This window comes from Melozone crissalis, unplaced genomic scaffold (genome assembly GCF_028551555.1).
Source record: "Melozone crissalis strain CALT ecotype California unplaced genomic scaffold, PUWL_Pcris_2 ptg000017l_1, whole genome shotgun sequence".
Lineage (NCBI taxonomy): Eukaryota > Metazoa > Chordata > Aves > Passeriformes > Passerellidae > Melozone > Melozone crissalis.
In genome coordinates, this window is record NW_026535795.1 from 8873393 (window position 1) to 8893428 (window position 20036).

Genomic DNA, 20036 nt, shown 5'->3' on the forward strand with positions numbered 1-20036 from the left:
GACCCACTCAGGCGCTGTAACAGGACCCGAGTCAATGTGTGACATTGGGTCCAAGTTAATTTACTTATTCAGCCTTTAGAGTGCCTAATGATTGAGTCAAATCAGAAAGAGGGCAGAATTGTTAAACCAGGCAATCAATCATGTTTTTTCCAAGACCTAAACAAACGTAAGAGGAAGATCAACTGCAGTTCACAGGAGTTCTCCAAGACAAAAAAAGTGGGGAAGATCCCAGAAGGCAGATTTTGGCCTGAAGTGGTAAAATTATGTCCCAACTTCGCCTGCATGTGCAAGCATGGTCATGGCCAGCTGTGAGCACAGCTGGGGCCTGAGCCCAAGGTGTGCACTCTGCAGCAGTGACATTGGCAGGCCTGATACATGGGAGTTCTCTGCAAGAATGGATGCAAAACAAAATTGTATTTTGTATTAAATGCCCTTTGGACTTGTGCACTGGCAGGGGCGGCAGCTTGCAGCTTGTTCTTGTTCCAGTCTTGTTAGTACAAGACTAACCCTGGGTAAATAGAACTGAGACCAGGCCCTCCCAGCCACAGGGACAAGAATAAAGCCTCTGTGTCTGAAAGGGCTGCCAGCACTAGCACGCCTCTGCCCTGGAAAGGTGAATTAAGCCAGGCCACAGCCAGAGCTCAAAGTGGATATTTCAGCACTGAGGCAAGGGCCAGGCAGATCAGTGGGACAGGACAGGTAAAACAGGGAAAGAGGGAAGAGAAAAACCCCTAAGGGAGTTTGTTCTGTTTGCATTTGCAGCACAGAAAGCCCAGCAGATGGAGAAGGGAGGCAGGCCAGCAGGCAGAACCAGTCTGCTCGCACAGCAGCAGGACAGGAAGCTGGAGATCCATTCAGGAGACACTGTGGGCTACAGGTAGGTGTGTGTGATTGATGGTCTGATTCTGATGGGCACTGTGAGGGTCAGCACAGGGCTGCCAGCAACAGAGGCTGGCTCTGGGCACCCCCTGCCAGTGCTCCCACTGGCACACAGGAGAGCCAGGCTCTTGTGCAGAGGGGCCCCACTCCAGGCTGGCTCCAGGGACAGGTCAGGATGCATTGGGCACCATCCCATAGGCTTCATGAAGCTTGCTGAGCAGCTCCTGCTTTTCCTTCTCGGGTAAGAAGCTGGACTGGGCTGCATTGATGTTCTGAGGAGGCAGAGGGGGAACACAGGGGCATTAGGACACATCAGACATGAACACACAGCTGTGCACATCCCAGCACCTGGCTCTGAGCAGCAACAGGCAAGGGAGGGCGTAAAGTTTCCACTCTCAGATTCATTGCCATGGCCTTATTTGATGCCAACTGCTCTGGCCCACCACTAGCAGCAGTCCCAGGAGAAATGAGACCAGCACAAAGCAAAGGCCTTTAAATACTCTGGAATTTTTGGGAGATGTACTTTGAGCCTGGTCCTACCTTCCTGCTTACAAGGCCAGAGCGGAATTTTCTGCTTCCCATTAAAAACTCTTCAGCTTATAAATAAAACCAGCAGGTTGTTCTGGGCTGCACTGACACACCAGCAGAGCACCCAGCCAAGGCTGACTTACAACTCTCTTGAACTCCTCTTCAGTGAATCCCATGTGTTTCTTCACAATGCCATAGTCCTTGTCAAGGGTGGAGTTGAAGATCAGGGGGTCATCTGTGTTTAGAGAATAGTTGGCACGATCCTTCTTAAATCTGCAAGGAAATCAGGTTGAACTGGTGGGCAGAGCACTGGCTGTGATACTGTGCACTTCTCAGGGTGAAATGCAGCAAAAGCAAAGACTTTGGGACTCCTGGAGAAAAGCACAGGGCTCAGCTTGTCCCCTCATGGCTCTGCACTGACCTGCCAGGAGTGGCTGGGCTGTAGCTTCTCATGCCCCATAGCTCAGAGCAGGGCAGGAGAGACAGGGGAGCATCCCCAAGGGACCCCCACACCCCTCCAGCTGCACCAGGCTCCCCTGTGCCAAGGTACATGGATGTGCCACATTGTCCTACATAATTAGGACACTGTGCCTGAGCTATGTAAAGCAATAAAGCAGCTGTAACAACCCCAATCCTGGTTATTTGAGATTTCACATAATTGAGAAGTCTTACTGTATTACAGGGTGTTTGGTGAAGTCCGGAGGACATGCCCCAGTGAGATAACTGGACCAAGGACAGACCTGTTTGGGAGAGTTGAGCAGGAAAACCAGAATCAACCACATGCATCTGAACCCCAGCTGTGGACACAGATAGCTCAGCACTGGTAAAACCAGATCAGAGCTTTGTTCACAGCTGCCCCTCAGCACTGCTCTGACAGACCATTGTGTGTCCCAGGACAGGGATGCAAGGAGCCCACAGCACTGTGACAGGGCTGTGGGATGTTCCCCATGGCCAGTCAGTCACCAGCCCTGTGCCAATCACAGCTACAAAACCACCTGCATTAAGTACGTATTCCCTCTATTAGTGGATATCCCCGTTCTGGGGAAAAGCAAAAGAATTCCTTACGTGCACTGTAACTCCCAGGCATTCCTACCCACTAACCTGACTTGTTCTGGTACAGCAGCCTGATTTGTGGAAGGATGAGCCTTCAGGCTTGAGGTGTATAAATCAGTGAATAACCCCTCCAGAATTCATCCATGGCCACACAAGGATCCATTCTCTCTGCTGCATCCCTCCCACAAGCTGCTGCGCACACCAGTGCTCCCAGCAGACACACAGATTTGTCCCCAGCATTTTTCCTGTGCAGCTTTGGGCATAAACACAACATCACTGTACACATGGTCAGCACCTGGGTGTCAGGTCTTGTCTCTGGCTGTAGAACAGCCTGAGTGAGTGCTTGTTTTCCTCTCAGCATCTCCCTGGCTGTCACAGTCCCATGGCACATCCTTACCTCAAAATGCATCTTTGTTTTCAGCAGCTGCTTGTAGAGCTCAGGGTCCTCCAGGACATGGTACCCATGGCCAACACGCTCGGTCTTCAGGACATAAACTGCCTAGAGAGCACAGGAGAAGCACTCAGAGCCTCAGGCACAGCTCAGCCCTGCCTGCCCAGAGCCCCCATCCCACTGCAGGTACAGCCACACCACCGAGCTGGCCCCTGGCATGTCCCTTTCCAGCCATCGGGTCAGATCTGTGCCCATGTCCCCAGGGTTCCCTCTGCTATGGATTTGGGGACAACATGGATGCCTCTGTGCCCTGAGGCAGGAGCTCCTCATACCTCCTTGACCATGGCAGCCGGGCCAGCCTCCCCAGCATGGACGGTGCGATGGATCCCACACCTCTCAGCTTCCTGCAAAACAAGGGACAACATCCTCCTGTGCCATCCCTGCAGCAAGGACAGCCAGCTCTGGGGCTGGCACTGCTCTCACTGCAAGGCTCCTGTGCCAAGAGCCCACAGATCACGAGCCTTGCGCTCCAAGGGCTGCAAGAGCTCTGTATGTCACACACAGAGACACTTAAAAATCCTGGTTATCTTCCACTGGAGCCCAGCCAGGCTCTTCACGGGCTTTTAACCCTGGCTGAGTTCACCACTGCCTCCTCTCCAGACAGCAGCAAGCTCTGAGCTCCTCTTCCTCCACCCACCAGTCTTTCTGCATGAAACTTGCAGCAGTTCCATGCTATGGAACTTCTACATTTTTGGCTAGCTGCAGCCATGTGTGAGGGTGTAGAAGCACCCCAGGGCAGAGATGAAGAAATGCTCTGACACTGTGAGGGGCTGGAGGTGGAGGCAGCCCAACCCTAAGGACCCTGTGAGTCCAGCTTTGGGTTCAGCTCCATCATCACCCAGATAATTTCTTTGTCTGGGGGTCACAGGTCACCTGGCCTTTGGGAAGCCATGGAGCCTGGAGGGAAGCCTGGCTCCTGCTCTGCTGGAGAAGGGCCACCCAGCTGGCAGCAGCAGACAGGCTGCAAGCCCCATCTTGCAGCACATGTTGTTCACAGACATTCCTTCAGGGCTTTGCACTCAGGAGTGTTTTGCTGTTACTTAATAGGGATGGGAGGAGAGGTTGCTTCAGCATCTCAGAGCCTGAGTGAGCCCCTGACACAGAGACAAGAGGCATCCTTCAGACAGAGGAGGCTGGACCTGGTACTGCTGGCTCACCAGCGCAGGATGAGGCTGCCTTCCCATCAGTTAATGAAGCCCTGCTCCTGTGTCATTGTCTACATCCACCCTGTTCACTCAGCACAGCAGGGCAGCCCTGTATCAGCTCCCACTGATGGGTAAAGACCCCAAGGAAGCCCCAAGTCCTTTCAGACCTGAGCAATGCTTGCAAACCACCAACCTTTCTGTCAGTGATGGTGCACAGCCTCCTCCCCACTGATGGTGGGGACAGACAACCCCAAACTCCCACCAGCCAAGAGCAGAGAGGCTTTCCCTTCCCTTGGAGCCACTGCAAAGGCTGAGGTTTGGGGAGAGCCTGGGATCAGGCTCCTGAAGCCATTCCAGTGTTTGCACTTGAGATGATCAGATAAAAGCCCTGCAAATGTGCAGTTTCTGCTCTGCTCCTCAGTCATTTCTGCCAGACTGGAAAGGCCAGTCTCTTCCACCCCTGGCTGTGGTTTCACCAAGCCCCAGGAGCCAACAGCAGAGGGGTGGGGGTTGCTTTGGGCTCCATGGAACTCATGTCACACTCACAGAGTGCCAAGCCCCAGCTTTGAGGCCATGTTTTAGCAATGATGCCTGCCATTAATCACTTAGGAAATATAAACAAATGCTTTTTCTATTTAACTGAATGTTTTTAATAGCTGCAATGAATTTTTAAGCTGTCCCAGCTGTTTTACAGTTTGAAAAGCATCCCTTCACCCACACCCCCTCAATATATATTCTTCTAGTAATTTCTTTTTAAAATCTTATTCCACAAACCTCATAAGCCTTCTTATGCTCAGCATAATCTTCCACCTTCAGGGTCTCATCTCCAGCCAGGTCAACACCCACCACAGAGTCATTCTGGTACTTCTTGCAGAGCTCCACCACCTCTGGAGACCAGCCTGGGAGAGGCAGCAGCAGCATTCAGGAGGAAGCATTCATAGGGTCAGCCCTTCAGCATCTTTCTAAACAAATCCTGGTTCTATAACTAGAGGGCAAGAGCTATTTTCTTTAGTCTTTCCCAAAATTTGATGCTCAAAAAGAAAGCTAGCAAACTCCTAGGAAGGTCTGTCATCTCTCTGATCTTCAGGCAGATAAAAGCTGTCAACTGATCAGTCTGTTGTCAGTGAAAGGGAAATTAAATGCATTCACCAGCTATTAAACTGCTCCCATCATGTTTTTCTGCTCACTTCAAGCAGGGGAAAAAAATTAATTAAAAATCTTCCAAGCAGTGGTGACTGCTGCAGTTGCTGGAGGTTAAGATGAACTGCACTGCCCTGGGGCTGTAACATGATGTGTTGGAGAAATCCCCCAACTCCTGAGCTCTCATCCCCTCCCTGGCTGGGCAGGGTGAGGGTAAAGGCAGGAACTGCCCCACCAGATGAGCTGTGCCAGGGAGGAGATTGGGCTGGGAGGGGTCTCCGGGGGGCCCTGTGCTGCAGCCATCCCTGCCCCGGTGCATCCTTGACTCTCCCAAGGATTCTACTCCTGATAGGAAGGAGCTGAAATTTTATCTATTTGCCAGCAGGGACAAAGAGACTAACAAGTGGCCAACAACTGCTTGAGAGCTCTCTGTGATCAGGACAGATATCCTCTGAGAAAGAAACTGCATCTACCAGCTCACATAGCACTTAACCCTAGCAGAAAGACCAAGAAACAGAGAGAAACAATTGTGTTAATAATTGGCAGGCACCTGCTGTGTACAGAAAATCCCCAAATCATATGAACACATCAGGATGATGTGTGCAACTTCATCATCTACTTTTCCCACCGTTTTCCAACTTTCTTGGTTAGAGTCATTATTTTATTAACAAGTTTAATATGAGTCAGTTCTGGCTGGTATCTCTGCCTTTCTCTCATCAGTTCATTAATTACAGGGTGGCTTTTCACTGTGCAGCACATCCTGAATGCACTGCTAAAGACTTTTATCAAGCACACCATTGGATCTGGGTATCAGCTGGGACACAGGTATGAGAATGCCACCTCTGCTGGTTGCAGCAGCAATCCCTCCTGCAGGGCAGTGCAGGCTGCACACACCCTTGGGTGCTCCTGGCACCTCCTGCCTTTACCACTTGTGCACTGGCAGGGACTGTACCTGCAGATCACTGTGCCAGTGCCTGACAGCTCTCCTATTTCTACAAAGGAAAACATTTTCTTCCCCTAGAAACCAGAAATATAAGGATCAAGTTTTCAAAGTAATGTTTTGCGTTGACTGTGCAAGTAGGAAAAAAAAAAAAGAAAACCCCACTTTCAAATCTACCAAGATTCTACCAGCTCCCAAGAATATAATTTTTGACATTTCTAGATACAATTTAATCATGTACTCACTAGGAAAAATCTTTCCACCATCTACCCTACAAAGCCTACCTAAAACTGGTGTGAGATATGAAGATACTCAAAATAAAACCTTCACATAAAACACCTGCTGTCACACAGCCTCTCTCTGGCTGCATCCTTCCCTAGAGGAAGATGCTTGTGAAACTCAGCAGCCCATTGAAATGCTTGTAATTGGTTTTCTTCCTGTTCTGGGTCACAGCACCTGTTACCAACAAAGCTTTTTGTCAGAACTGCTGATTTTTAAAAAAACCATTTTATATACGTGCTTAAGTGTATCTGACTTGTGTTTTCAGTTTAGCCAGCAGAGACTGGCTGTGCCAGTGGATTCTCTGGCTGCCCCATGACCAGGCTAAGGAAAGAGCATCGTGCAGTAGGACCATGAGCAGGGAATGTGAGATGTGCTGCCTGCTCCACCTCCCACGACCATTTTCTCTCAGACCTCCAGCCACTCATGGCAGATGAAAGTGCTCACTGTGCCAATGGCATCTAGTGGCCCAAGGTGAGCTCTGGCCTTTGGGCAGGGAGCAGAGACCACAGCTGCCCCAGGAGAGCACAGAGGAGCCCCTTTTGTCCCTCTAGCAAGGCACATCCAGTTCAGATACTGGTTGTACCCACAGACCCCCACTCCTGCATCCAGCAGAGCTTTGCCCTACAGTGAAGGAGCAGAGACCCCCAGAGACCCCCAGCACTGACTGGTGCTGCACCAGCCCCACAGACTGGGGCTCTCCCCACATCCTGCAGGGCCCCAGCCCCAGGGACATCCCCCCACCCCTCAGGGAAGGGAGCAGAGCAGCAGGGCAGCTGCAATACATTACTTGGCATATGGCGCATGCAGCATAGAATAGACCTGGCTTTGATGTGGAAATCCCTCTCTCCATCCTTCAGTCCCTGATTAACGAGCTGAACCACTTCATCTGGAGTGAGGTCCCCCCTGCAGGGAAGAAAAGCCATCAGCAAGAGGCCACACACTTGCCAGGGAGGCAGGCAGGTCCAGCCCAGCAGCCCCACAGCAGGACAGGCTGCCCCAGGTTCCACTTGCCCAGGGAGATCACCCAGAGCCCTTTTACAGCCCTGCCACAGCCACATTTACCTGGTACAGGTGTAACCCCTGGGCCACTGCAGCAGGCACAGATGACACCAAGATTTAGAAAGGCCTTGGGGAACTGGGTGTCCATCCTGCCTGAGCAGAGCAATCCCCTCCTTGCCAGAGCATCTCATTGGGGCACACAATTCTCTGCAAGCCCAGGGCTCTGCACCCACCACAGCACACTCTGCAGGGGCCCCAGAGCCCAGCACTGATTTAATGAGAGGCACATACCACAGAGGAGATGTCATGAGAGGAAGGGATCAGAGCAGCAGCCCCCTCCAACACCAGCCACCACCTCTGCCAGCTCAAACTCCATTCTGTGTCAGGCAGTCCCTATGGGCACATTCCTTTCCCTCTCACAGGGAAGGCCTTCAGCCTGAAAGTTGAGTGCAGAACTCAGTGCCCAGAGCAAGGGACATTAAAACACTGCAGCACACAGAGGTGTTCAAGGTGAAAAACCCAGTTGATGGGAGAGAGAGGTGGAGGCATGCTGGCTCTCACTGCATGGAGGAGAAAGGAGGTTTGCTACAGCAGCCTTTGAAGGCACAGTGGCTGACTGGCATGGGGATGCCTTCTCCATGCCCACCCAGCAGCTCCCAGCTCCCCAGGATCACTCACTCAGCTTGTCCCCAGGGGATGGGATCCACACCAGAGTTGGCCAGGAAGTGAGGGCTGTACCGAACCTCCACATAGGCAACTCCTTCCTTGGCTTTGGTCTCCACAAACTCGTAGGCAATTCTCCTCACTGCCTCACGGTCACCCCTGCAGGGATGGCAGTGCCACTGTCACCCTCAGGGCCCACAGGGCACCTCCAAGGCTGATCCTGACAGGGGTTGAGGGGGGAAAAGCAGAAAGCAGGGTACTTACGCAATGGCAGGCATGTAGTAATTAAATTTCTCTAGAAACTGGGGGAGTGACAGTGGTGTGTCATAGCTCACATACTTCAGGAGCTCCTCAACAGTGTTCCCAGGGAGAGGGATTCCTCTTTTCCTGGAAACAAAGCCACATGTTACTGACAGGGAAGGTTATCCCATTTTTAATCAGCCCATTGTACACACCAACTGCATCCAAAGCTGGCAGCATCAACCATCATCTCCTCACAGGAAAGATCCAGCACACCCTGTCCTTCCAAAAGCTCCTCACGGATGGAGCCCTGAACATCAGCAGAGAGGAAGGCAATCCAAAACACAGGCAAAGCACAAACAAACCCAAATACAAGCCCAGGCTGACCCAGCAGGAACACAGCCACGGCACATTTTAAGCTTAAGAAGGAGTTCATCTAAAGGGGCTCTGGATTATTTCTTGGCACCTCCTAGACCTCGCAGCAGAATTGTCAAAATTCTTCAGAAGAGTTAATTTCCATTCATGCAGGCTCAAAGGATTAAAAAATCAAGGAGATGCTCCAGGGCCTGGGATCACACAGGCAGAAGTGTTGTGGCCCATGGGTTTAGTGCCAGCAGCTCCTGAGAGGGAGCTGCTTCCTGAGCCCAGCATCCTGGTGGCATCTCCAGTGACAGGAACAGCTCCCACACAGGAACAAAGGGCAACAACTGCTCTCACTGAAGGGGCACACACACTAATCCCCACGTAAATGCTTCCAAGAGGGAAGAGCCACCTTTCCCAGGAGCAGCTGGAATTCTGAGTGGGTGAAGGTGTTCCTGGTGAGGGGACAGCTGAGATACAGCAGGGAGCTGCCAGCCAAGGGTGCTGCAGCTCTCTGGGCAAGCTTTGCCATCCCCGCACCCTCTGGTACCCTGCACAAGCCAAAACAAATTTGGAATAATAACCAGACATTCGTTTTTAATCCCCTTTCCTGCCACAATGAATTACAGCTGACTGATGGGAGAGCTCTGCTAATAGAGACAAAACACCAGAGCCAGCTGCAGTGCTGCCCTGCCAGCAGCCATCCCCATGAGCCATGCAGGGACACAGTCCAAAGGACCCTGCTCCTGGCCTTGGAAAACATTGCTCCTGCCCCACTCAGGCAGCAAGGAAAGCAGCCCCATGCTCAGCCCTCACATGCAATCTGCACAGATTAAGTTGCAGGGAACACTCACTGCTGCCAAGGCATCGGTTTTCCTCCCTGCCTTGCCCTTTCCATGGCACTCACACCTCAGTCTCTGCTCCAGGAGCCGACCTGCACCTTCCTCCACCTGCCCCAGCAAAGTTTCCTACAGCAAAGCCACCTCCCTGACCTGCTCCATGTGCTTGCTGAGGCAGTGCCTTCCTGCAGGCACCAGTGGCAGTGCTTTGGGATGATCCACGCTGGAACCACGCCTCTGCATGGGGAGACCTGGTGCATCATGCCAGTGTGGCTTTTGGGGCTGCTGCTGCCCCTCCTTGTAGGTGGGATCCTTCTTGCAGCAAACTGGCCAGAGGGGAACGTGTTTGTCCTCACTGCCACCTCGGTGTCCTGCCCAGAGCTCCCTCCAGCCACGGGCAGCACCGTGCACACCGTGCCACCACAGAAAGGGCACCTCTCCTGGGGACACCCAGGCCCCACGAGGGGTCTGTCACACCTCTGAGCCCTCTGGCTGAGCAGGAATGATGCAAAGGCTGACCCAGACCTGACAGAATTGGAGACAAGGTTTCTAGAAACAGCTCAGTTCAGCAGTGCACTGCCCATGGGGGCCTGTGCATCCCAGCAGCTTGGGCTTCTGTCTACACGGTCAAACACCACCCAGCAAAATTATGTCCAGCTCTTTACCTTTAAAAATAGACCACAAGCAGCATTTCCTACCCAGGCTGAGGTTATGAAGGCAGTCAGTCCCCTACAGCCTTCTGCACTGCCCCAGAGGTTTGTGTGTGAGTGCAAGTTTCAGAGCCCATGAATAGCACAGCCTTGCTCCACCCCAGGGCTGGCAGCTCAGGGGGTGCCAGGGCTGTTTAAAAATAAGAGGGAGCTCAGCACACGCTCAGGCAATGAAGGTTTCTGCCCTAAGAAAGGATCCTGGCACAGGATCCCCAGACAGCCAGTGCCTCCTGGGTGTCAGGGCTCCTGCAATTCCCCTAGGGCACTACGCTGGCATTTTCTGTTTGCAGGCAGAGGGACCCAGCACAGCCCCAGGGAGTCAGCACCAGCTCTCCTGTTCACTTGGAGCTGCATTCCAGCCCTGCAGCCCAGCAGCAGGAACCCTGAGCTCACCATGCCAGCATCCAGCAAGCAAATGGGATGGACAGCCCTGACCCACACTCCTTTCTCTGACAGTGCAGCAAAAAGTATGGCCAGGGCTGCAGAAAGAACAGTCCTCCCTAGGACTGCACTGCCTTGCAAGCTGCTGGGCTCACAGGATGCTAGAACAACTTCCCATCCTCCTCCCCAAAGTACCAGAACTGACTTCCTCCCCAAAATACCAGAGCTGTGCCTAAGAGCCATTTACTGAAATCCTTACCATTGCCACCTTCTTGGTGTGAGGGTATCAGTGACAGCTGGAGGAAATCTTGTTTGTTTTGCCTACAAATGTGGAGCCAGGCCCTGGCACAGGTTAATCATTCACCCCGTGCTTCCCACACAACCCACACTGAAGGAAGATGCACGTGGGCTCTGTCAGGGAAACAACCTCTCTCTGAACCCCTGCCAGGTGCTTCCCTGGGCCAGCCCCACACCAGTGAGACTCCCTGCTTGCTGCACCAGGCACACAGCCTGGGATTCAAATGCCCATGGCAGCAGGGCAGGCAAGGCCACCCAAGCTGGCTTTTCCTCCCAAACCATGTAGCAGCAGCACCACCACCAACACAACACTCCCAGCCTGCTGCCATTCCACTTGGCCTTGTGAGGAGGAATGTGGAAAAAGAAATGAGACTGCAGCACCTCTGCTGTCATGGGTACATTTCAAAGGCAGGCAGCTCTTTATGAGACATCTTCTGCACTTCTCTCATAGTGCTCCTCTGAGCTTGCCCAGCTCCCGAACCCACCTCAGTCCCATTCCTGCTGCCTGGGAAGCCCCCCTATCTTTTGGGGTGTGCTCAGTGCCCTCACACTGGGCAGGTCTGGGCAGAGCCAGAAGCAGCAGCAGCCAGGTTTGCTGCCTCAGGAGCTCCTCTGTCACAGACAGCAGCAGCAGAAGGGAGGATGCCTTTGCACTGCAGCTCCCAGAGCTGATCTCCCCCCACAACTCACTTGCCAAAGTACAGGATGGTCTCTGGTCTGATGGCTCCATCCAGGTGGACGTGAAGCTCCACCTGCAATGGGAGAAATGGGTCAGGCACTCTTGAGCTGCAACAATAATTCAGACAGAAGTAACTGGTGCTCAAATGGGTATAACTGTACCCAAGACAGGGACAAAGTCATGACACATCAACATTTTTTAAATATAATCATTATGAAATTTATTTTTCAGTATCTATGTATTGTCTAAGTATTTTGCTGCAGCTCACACATTTAATGAAACTTTAGAAATTTATCCTATTTACAGTAATTTTGAGGAACTGCCCTATCCTTATTTAGAGTTCAGGAGGAGTGAAAAAAGCAAACTCCAGACACCTTGACTTTCCAGCACACTTCCTCCCTGAAATCACAGGAAGCCAAACCCTAATTAATTTGCTAAGAGTCATTACATGAAAACTTTGACCTCAGTTCCAAGAGTCAGCTCCTGATGGGTTGTTAGTTACATGGTATTATCAGGGCTTACAGGCTCTCTAATCCTACACAACGGGTCAGTCCCATGGCAAAAGGTGCCATAAAATAATAATAGTAATAACAATAAGAATAATAATAACAAGAAGAAGTTGCCCTATAGAGCCAACAAGGTTTCAAAATAACACACTTAAATTTTTACCCATTAAAAATAGTACAGTAACTCATGTCTTTTCACTCTGAAGCCCTATTTCCCCATTATTGTTGAAACTTTGAATTTTGGAGAAGGAGAGCCAGAAAAGCAAAAGCAAGCTTTTCCCATTAGCCAGCTGGGGCTTTCAGAGGAACATGACAAATGTGATTTGGAAGTCGAACTGGGAAGGAAAATATTAGCTGTAAAATGTTTCAGCTAGATATCCATCTTTCCAGAACTGTTTTCTTTTAAGTAACAGAATAGCCTAGAAACTACATATTTGATTTTACTGTATTTTTAAATGAAACTGTAGATTAGAAACTTAATACACAAGGTTCTTTCTAGTTATAACTTCATGGACATTTAGTTATAACACCCATGCATTTTCCTGCATAGATGAGAGCTGCAGGTGCCAAGGGTAAGAAAGGAGTAGGACTCAGAAGAGGACTGGATATTTGCATGGATAACTGACCTACCCAGGGTTACTAATTCCAACCCACAAACCCTCTGGTGTCAGGGCAGATATCAAACAATAACTACCAAGGAGCTGGGAGAAAACTGAGTAAGCAGTGCCTGCCAGTGCCCAGGAGCAGGTGAGGTGAGCTCCTGGCACAGGGCTGGCAGTGCCCATCTCTGCGGCTGCACGGGTGCCCAGGAGCTCACTCCATGCCCACACACACCCTGCACACCTGCCCTGCAGGCACAGCGCCTGCCTCACTGCCAGGGCTCCCACTGGCCGCTCCTGCTGCAAAAGGCAGGGCTGGGACAGGGCTGGGGCTCAGGCCACCCCCTCATGACGGCCACCAAGCTGCCACCCAAACACTGCTGGGTGCAAAACGCAGCTGGGGCAGGCTGAGCATGGATCAAACTGCTGGTGGCAATCAGCTGGTCCAGGGTCAGGGATACACCCACAGCCACCACTGACAGCAGATTGTAAAAACACACCCCTGCCACTGCTCCTACCCTCAAGATACCAGCTCAACCTACACAGAGGAAGATTTTTAGAAGGGCAAAACCTGATCTTTCGCCTCTCCTTGAGTTATGCAATCCTGCTTATGAGGACTAAGTGTCCTGCAAAGCAGCAAATAAAATAACAGCATACAAACATGGTCTGCATTGCCAGATGTAGATGCCTGGCATGTTTTCCACTCTTGAGCTCCAATTCTTATTTCAAAACCATGCAAGATCCACTCCTTGAGGTATTCAACAGCCCTCAAGTCTTTCTGATGGAGTTACAGGCTTGAAATTTCCTCACATTGGATTTAAAATCAAAGCAACCTGAACCTGTTGAGGTCTTTTCCATCAAACACTTTTCAAGTGTTTCCTGCAAGAACATCCCAACATGACATTCCCATCAGTGAGAAAGCAGATTCCATGGCACCTTCACCTATGTAAGTCACCTCCTCCTGCCTCTTCTGCAGGTGCCATGCTTGTAAAGCAGCAAGTGCCTCTCCAATACCAGCAACAGGCTCTTTGTCCCCTGCCAGCCTTTTTTTTGGGGTCTGTGTCCTAAGAAACCCTTGTTCAATGCTGTTCAACCCAAGAAGTTTTGGCTTTCTGCCAGACCAGTGCTTGAGAGCAGAGTTTGAACTCTCCTATGCTGTGTAGATGGCCAAAGGACATCCAAGAGCAGATGGAAGTGCCTACAGGCCTCCAGATAAAGATGCAATCAGCAGAGGCAAAACCCAGCAGCTCATCTGCCCTGGGCACCTTGCTCACAATCCCTGAGGGTTTCCAGGTCCGTGGGAGGCTGCTCCCTGCAGATTACATTGCAGCTCTCTTCCTGCTGTGTTTGTTTCGGGTAAACAAGGCACAAGTCTTTTCCACATACAAACGGGTGACACGACCTTGCCTTAAGCCAAAGAAAGTACCCAGATAAGGATGAAAGAGTTTTCTCTGAGCTGTGGCTCCAGGGGACGATGCCTGAGCAAGCAGAAATCAGGTGAATGCAGGAGCCCAGTGCTCCTTCCAGAGCTCTCTGTTCCTCAGTACACAGCTCCATGTGCATGTGCTCTCCCACCCCAAACCTTCCGATTTATTTGTAGAGAAAGCACGAGCACACACATTGTATTGGGATCTCAACAGCTGGTGAAGGATCTGAACAGCACCACAGGGTGCACCAGCACTGGGCAGGAGCCTTCAGCCATCCCACGATCACTGATCATAGAATCACAGATAGGTTTGGGTTGGAAAGGAACTTAAAGGTCATTCAGCCCCAGCCCTCCTTGCCGTGGGCAGGAATGCCACCCTCCAGAGCAGATTGATAACTTCCCTTATCAGCCCAGCTGGATGTGGTACCACCTGCTCTGATGAAGAACAAGAGAGCAGCAGAACTCTCCAGTGCTTTCCTGAGGAAGCAGCTTTGTTCTTCTCCCAGGTACAGGGAGGACCCTCAGGACCAGCTTTGTGCAGGAACCCTTCAGTCCTTCCTGCACCTCCACTGACCTCCCACCAGCACATCAAAAACCCAGAGTGTAATGCAATAAAGCTTTTAGTTTCACTCCAGACTTGTTGGAAGCCAGAGGCATGGGTTCAAAGAACGTTCAAAAGTCTGTACATTGTGTGTTCCTCAGCACAGACAGTCCCCAGCAAGGCCATCAGAGCAAACCCAGCCATTTCCACTTTTATGCAAAAAAAAAAATTTAGCTCAACCATGGCACATGACTCATTAGTGCAGATATCAGCAAGTTGGTTCAGATTTTTAAAAAGGAGAAGTGTTAAGGGCTCTGGCTTGACTTCTCTGAAAATATTGTAATGTTTTCTTTGAGATGAAATAAGCTTCAAAAATAAATTCAAACACAAAATGAAGGTACACATATAAGTACGTTCCATTCCAAGATCAAGTGTGATTATTTTCATTTTAGTGAAATTAAGGGGAAAAAGTTAACCAAACATTCAAAGTATTTTTATCCACAGTCGACCCAACACAATTTCTCTATTATGGTTTGATCAGTGGACCATGGCAGAGCAGTTACCTGCTCAGCTTGCCCATTATATGGCATAAAAAGAGCCATTCAAGCTAAGGCACTTGAAGGATTTTCTGTACTAGGGGGTTGTTAGGGTCTTTTTAAAAATATATACAATGACCAAATTCAGTCCTCCCCTTTTATTGTGAGGTTTGCAGCAGACGTTAATAGATAATCAGGCTGCTGATAAAGCTGCATCACTTTAAAACCCTTCACAGTGACTTTGCCCAGGATTATTTATCAGCCTCTTGAAAGATGGTGATTTAGGCTCATTCTATTAATCTCAGTGGCTGAAAACCAGGCTAATTACAGCTCTAATTTGTCAATTATTTGATAAGCATGACAAATCACTGGAAAAAACAAGTCTGGTTTTAAGGAAATGTGCTGTTAGGAAAAAAGAGTTCCTCATCCTAAATTCATCTCAAATGCTCATTTAGAAGCAAGAGGTGAGAGTGGCTCAAGAGGGTTGTGAAGTGGAAGTAGCACAGCATTATCCTCAAACCTGAACACATCACAAATGCACCTGGGAGATGTCACCTGCTGGAAAGGGTGAGCCTTTACAAGAGGAACATGGGAGACTACAAGCCCCACAGAGCTCCCCTGGAGGAAATATTTGTGCTTTCTATGCATCTGGACAATGATTTATGGGTTTGGTGGCTGAGGAAGAGGAGGATGCTCCAGTGCTGAGCAGCCTGGCACCAACTACATCACTGACCTCAGTGGGAGACTCCTGGTGACATTAATAGGTGATGGTGGCTGTGTGCCATTACAGGTGATGGTTCCATGGGGTGGCAGGGCCGTGTGCCCACCGACCCACCACAGAGCTCACCCCCACCCCTGGCTGGAGCACAGCACCCCTTCAGAGCAAAACAAAGAGTAAAGCAGAGTCCTGGCACTTAGTGCAGCACCAAGACAACCTTTTACTGCCACCTGGATCTGGGATGGTTATCCAAGAGCGTCCCTGTGCCACACTGGTAAAGCACTGAGCACACAAGGCAGCACTGTGTAAGCCTGGCTCGAGCTCAGGGCAGTCTCAGCAGCACCAGGCTCTGACCACGCCAAGTCAGGGCTCAGACTGGGCACAAGAGGTGGAGGAGACAAATCTAACATCATCCTCCACACACCATCGTGGACCTGCAGTCCCCTGATGGGCAGGGAGAGTCTGCAGGGCCACAGGGAGTGGGGCAGGACATCCCAACCCAAACCCCCTGGGTACAGCCAGCACAGGCACCTTTGGTACCACCCAGACTGAGCCCGCAGCCACTCTTCTGTGAGAGGCTGACACACACAGTGTGCCTCACAGAAAAGCTCCCCCATGTCACCTGATGATTATTTTATAAATGAGCTACACCAGTCCCTGGAGAGAGTGGGCCTGACCCCAGAAAGCCCTGTTCCCATTCTGCTCTCCACAGCATGGCACATGGAGCTGCAGGAGAAGACAGCCACACGTCCCGAAGCCCCCAAGCTGGGGCTGGCCTACAAGAAGAGGGCAGTGAGCAAGGACACGGTCTCTGCTCTGGCTGTGGGACAGAAAGGGTGATGGCTGACATCAAAGGAACATCAAACTTCTCTGTTCTTTTATGGCCTGAGATAAGCAGGGTTCAAAGTTGTCCTGCCACAGCTCCCTGTTCATCACTGCCGCCCCTGGGAGTCAGCGAGTTCCTGAAAAACACAGAGGCAGCCCCAGCCCCACATTCAGCTGGGGCAGAAGCTGCTCCAGTTGCTAGAAACATCTCTAAAACACAAAACTGATCGTTCCCAATGGCAGAGCATCCAGAGGAATGAATAGAGCTCATTAACTGACTTCAGGCCCATTTTTTTCACCCAAGCCTGACTTAGCAGGTTCACAGGACTGAAAGGGACTGCCTGAGTCAGGAAAACCAGTCCCATAATTGCCAATAGCCAGACAACAGAAGCCTGATCTTAGCAGTCAAACCCTGCAGTTTTTCCTAGGTCTTTCTCTTTGGTATTCCAGTCTCCCATACACTGGGAAAGTAGAAGCACAAATGAAAGAAGAACTTAAGTTACTTGTCTTAACCAAAAGTTTAAAATCACCAGGGTGAATCAACAGCCTTTTTTCTTAGTGGAGCTGATGAAGCACCACCATCTCCCAAAACTGAACTGCACTTAAAAAGGCTTTAGCCATCAGCAGCTGCCAATGCTCCCTGGATTTTGGTATCAAGGTTTGCCTGCTACTGCACAGATCAGCTTCCTGGAAAGGGAACCATAGTGATAGAATGAAAAATGAATCAGACCTGTGCACACTGCCCTTTCCAAGTATGTGAGACTTTCCTGGTGCAAACTCAGCTGAGAGATAAACAGAGTGGGAAAGGATGCAAACAGCAGCAAAACCCCCCATCCTTTTGTGGTTTTAGAGACAATCTTCTTCTCTAGAAAAGCCACAAGCAGTTGCCACCACTCACGTTCTCTCAGAGCAGCACCACAACTCCCACATCACTTTTCTTGGTCTCCTCTGCCTTGACTCCTACTTTCCCACAAGAGCCCAGCCTGGCACACCAGGTACAGCACCTTACCCAGACCACAGCGTGATGGCTGAGCCATCCTGCAGCACAGGCAGTGCTCTTCCATCAGATACAGGACTATTGCTAACCACAGCTCTTTCATCGTCTTCCTCCTCTAGTCCTCTAGGTTACAATCTGGATAATAAAAACATTACCATATGATCCTACTAGAGATGTAGTACACAAGGCATGGAGAGAGTGAAAGACTGGTGCCTGCTGTCAGAGAGTGCTCCAAAGTGGTGCCATGGGTATCTGAGGAATAACTGAACTAAATGTGTAAGAGAAAAAAACCAATGAAACCACAAAAAAAAAAAAAAAAAAGAAAAAAAGAACAAAAAAAGCACACGCAAACCAACCCCCAAAACAAAATAAAAGACACAAGAGAAAAAAAGACAAAACATCTGTTTTAGCAGGCTACGATAGCGGTTGGGACGCAGGGCCCTTCAGAGCCTCCCCTTCCCCAGCCGGGCCACCTGTGCATCCCCAGCCCGGCGGAGCCGTGTCCCCGACCGGGTGCCGGGATGAGCCTGACCCGCATCGCCCCGGCGGCGGGATGTGCGGGACACCGGGCCGGCCGTGCCCGTCCCTGTGGGGAGCACCGGGATGGCCCGTGCCCGTCCCTGAGGGGAGAGCACCGGGATGGCCCGCGCCCGTCCCTGAGGGGAAAGCCCCGGGCCGGCCGTGCCCGTCCCTGAGGGGAGCACCGGCATGGCCCGTGCCCGTCCCTGAGGGGAGCACCGGGACCGCCCGTGCCCGTCCCTAAGGGGAGCACCGGGCCGGGACAGTGCAGCGCCCTTCTGGGACCGCGAGGTGACAGCGGGGGCTGCTAGCGCTGTCCCGGGACACCTCCCCAGCGAGGGCTCGGCCGTGCTGCAGCTCCGGCCGGGGCAGCCCCGGGCTGCGGGGAGCAGGAGCGCCCGCCCGGCTCCGGTGCATGGCCGGACCGCGGCACCTCCGAACCGGGCACGGCACCACAGGGCACGGCACCTCAACCCCGGGCACGGCACCTCACCCCGGGCGCGCCGCGTTCGCTCCCGTTCGCAGCGCCTCGGTGCCGGTGCACGCCCCTTTCTCGGCCCTGCATCTCCGGCAGCGCCGCCAGCCCACCTTGGGTCCCCCGAAGATTCCCCGTGCTCGCTCCATGCTGCCGCTGCCGCCGCCGCTGCCGCCGCTCTGCCGCCGCCCCCGCTCCGCGCCCGCCCCGCTGGCCCGGCCCCGCCAGCCCCGCCCCGGCCCGCCCCGCGCACGCCGGGCCCGGGGCAGGCACAGGGCGACGGAGCGCTTCGGGTGAGCGGGCACGCTGGGTGCCTTCCCTTCCTCCCCCCTGCCATGGCCGGGCCCGGGGCAGGCACACGGCGACAGAGCGCTTCGGGTGAGCGGGCACGCTGGGGTGCATCCCCTTCCTCTCCGTGCCATGGCAGGGACACCTGCCGCTATCCCAGGCTGCTCCGAGCCCCGTCCAGCCCGGCCTTGGACACTGCCGGTGATCCAGGGGCAGCCACAGCTTCTCTGGGCAAGCTGTGCCACCCTCACCGTTCTCACAGGGAGGAATTTCTACCTCACGTTTAATCTAAACCCACCCTTCCTGCAATCCCACTTTTGTTTCCTTCAGGAGCTGAGGGCCCGGACGGACCTGCTGATCCAACGATAACAGTGGCAGAAAATGGGACATGAAAAAAAAAGTGATATCTTGGCCTGAAGAACAGGAAAGCAATCACCAGCTTTGATTTCAATCAGAAGCCAATTCAACAATGTTTGTTTTAACCTTTCCTGCTCTCAAACCTGCTGCTTAGTGACTCACTTTATTTTGTCTGATGGAGTTTGGTCCACCACATCTACTTGCAGCTCCTGCAAACTCACACTTAGCTTTCCATTTCTTATTTTCAGTGACCCAGCCATGTTTTACGGTGCTCCTCTGCCTCCTGCTTTCCTCTCCCGTGGGTGATGCACATGGCAGCCCACATCTTTTAAGACAGTGAGGCAAAAAGCCACAGAATCACAGAATGGTTGGGAACGGTGGAGATCATTTAGTCCAGCCTCCCTGCTAATACAATTTCACCTAGAGCAGGTTGCACAGGGCCGTGTCCAGGTTGACTTTAAGTATCTCCAGAAAAAGAGGCTTTCAGAGTAGCCCTCCCTGCTCCTCTCTGCATGGATTCTCTGATTCTGGGAAGAGCAGAGTCCACTCACTCCAGACCCAGTGTGCCCATCTAGCTAAAGGCAAATTTGCCAAATGGAACCTTCCCTAGATTGAGCCTTGGGGAACACCCCTGGGGCCCATGTGCAGCCCTGGGTGAGATGA

The 20036-nt window shown here is 51.9% G+C and overlaps 1 protein-coding gene across 1 annotated transcript; it reads right to left on the reverse strand.

Annotated features, from left to right (window-relative positions):
* Nucleotides 1-1049: 1049 nt before the first annotated feature.
* LOC128936007 (adenosine deaminase-like) lies at nt 1050-18890 on the reverse strand. The gene is made up of 11 exons (XM_054274664.1): nt 18842-18890; nt 11598-11659; nt 8345-8467; nt 8096-8239; nt 7206-7321; nt 4831-4955; nt 3184-3255; nt 2858-2959; nt 2080-2147; nt 1551-1680; nt 1050-1151 (listed from the first exon to the last, which is right to left on the reverse strand). The coding sequence occupies exons 1-11, from the start codon at nt 18875-18877 to the stop codon at nt 1050-1052; spliced, it is 1080 nt and encodes a 359-aa protein (XP_054130639.1). The 5' UTR covers nt 18878-18890.
* Between the last annotated feature and the right edge of the window lie 1146 nt (nt 18891-20036).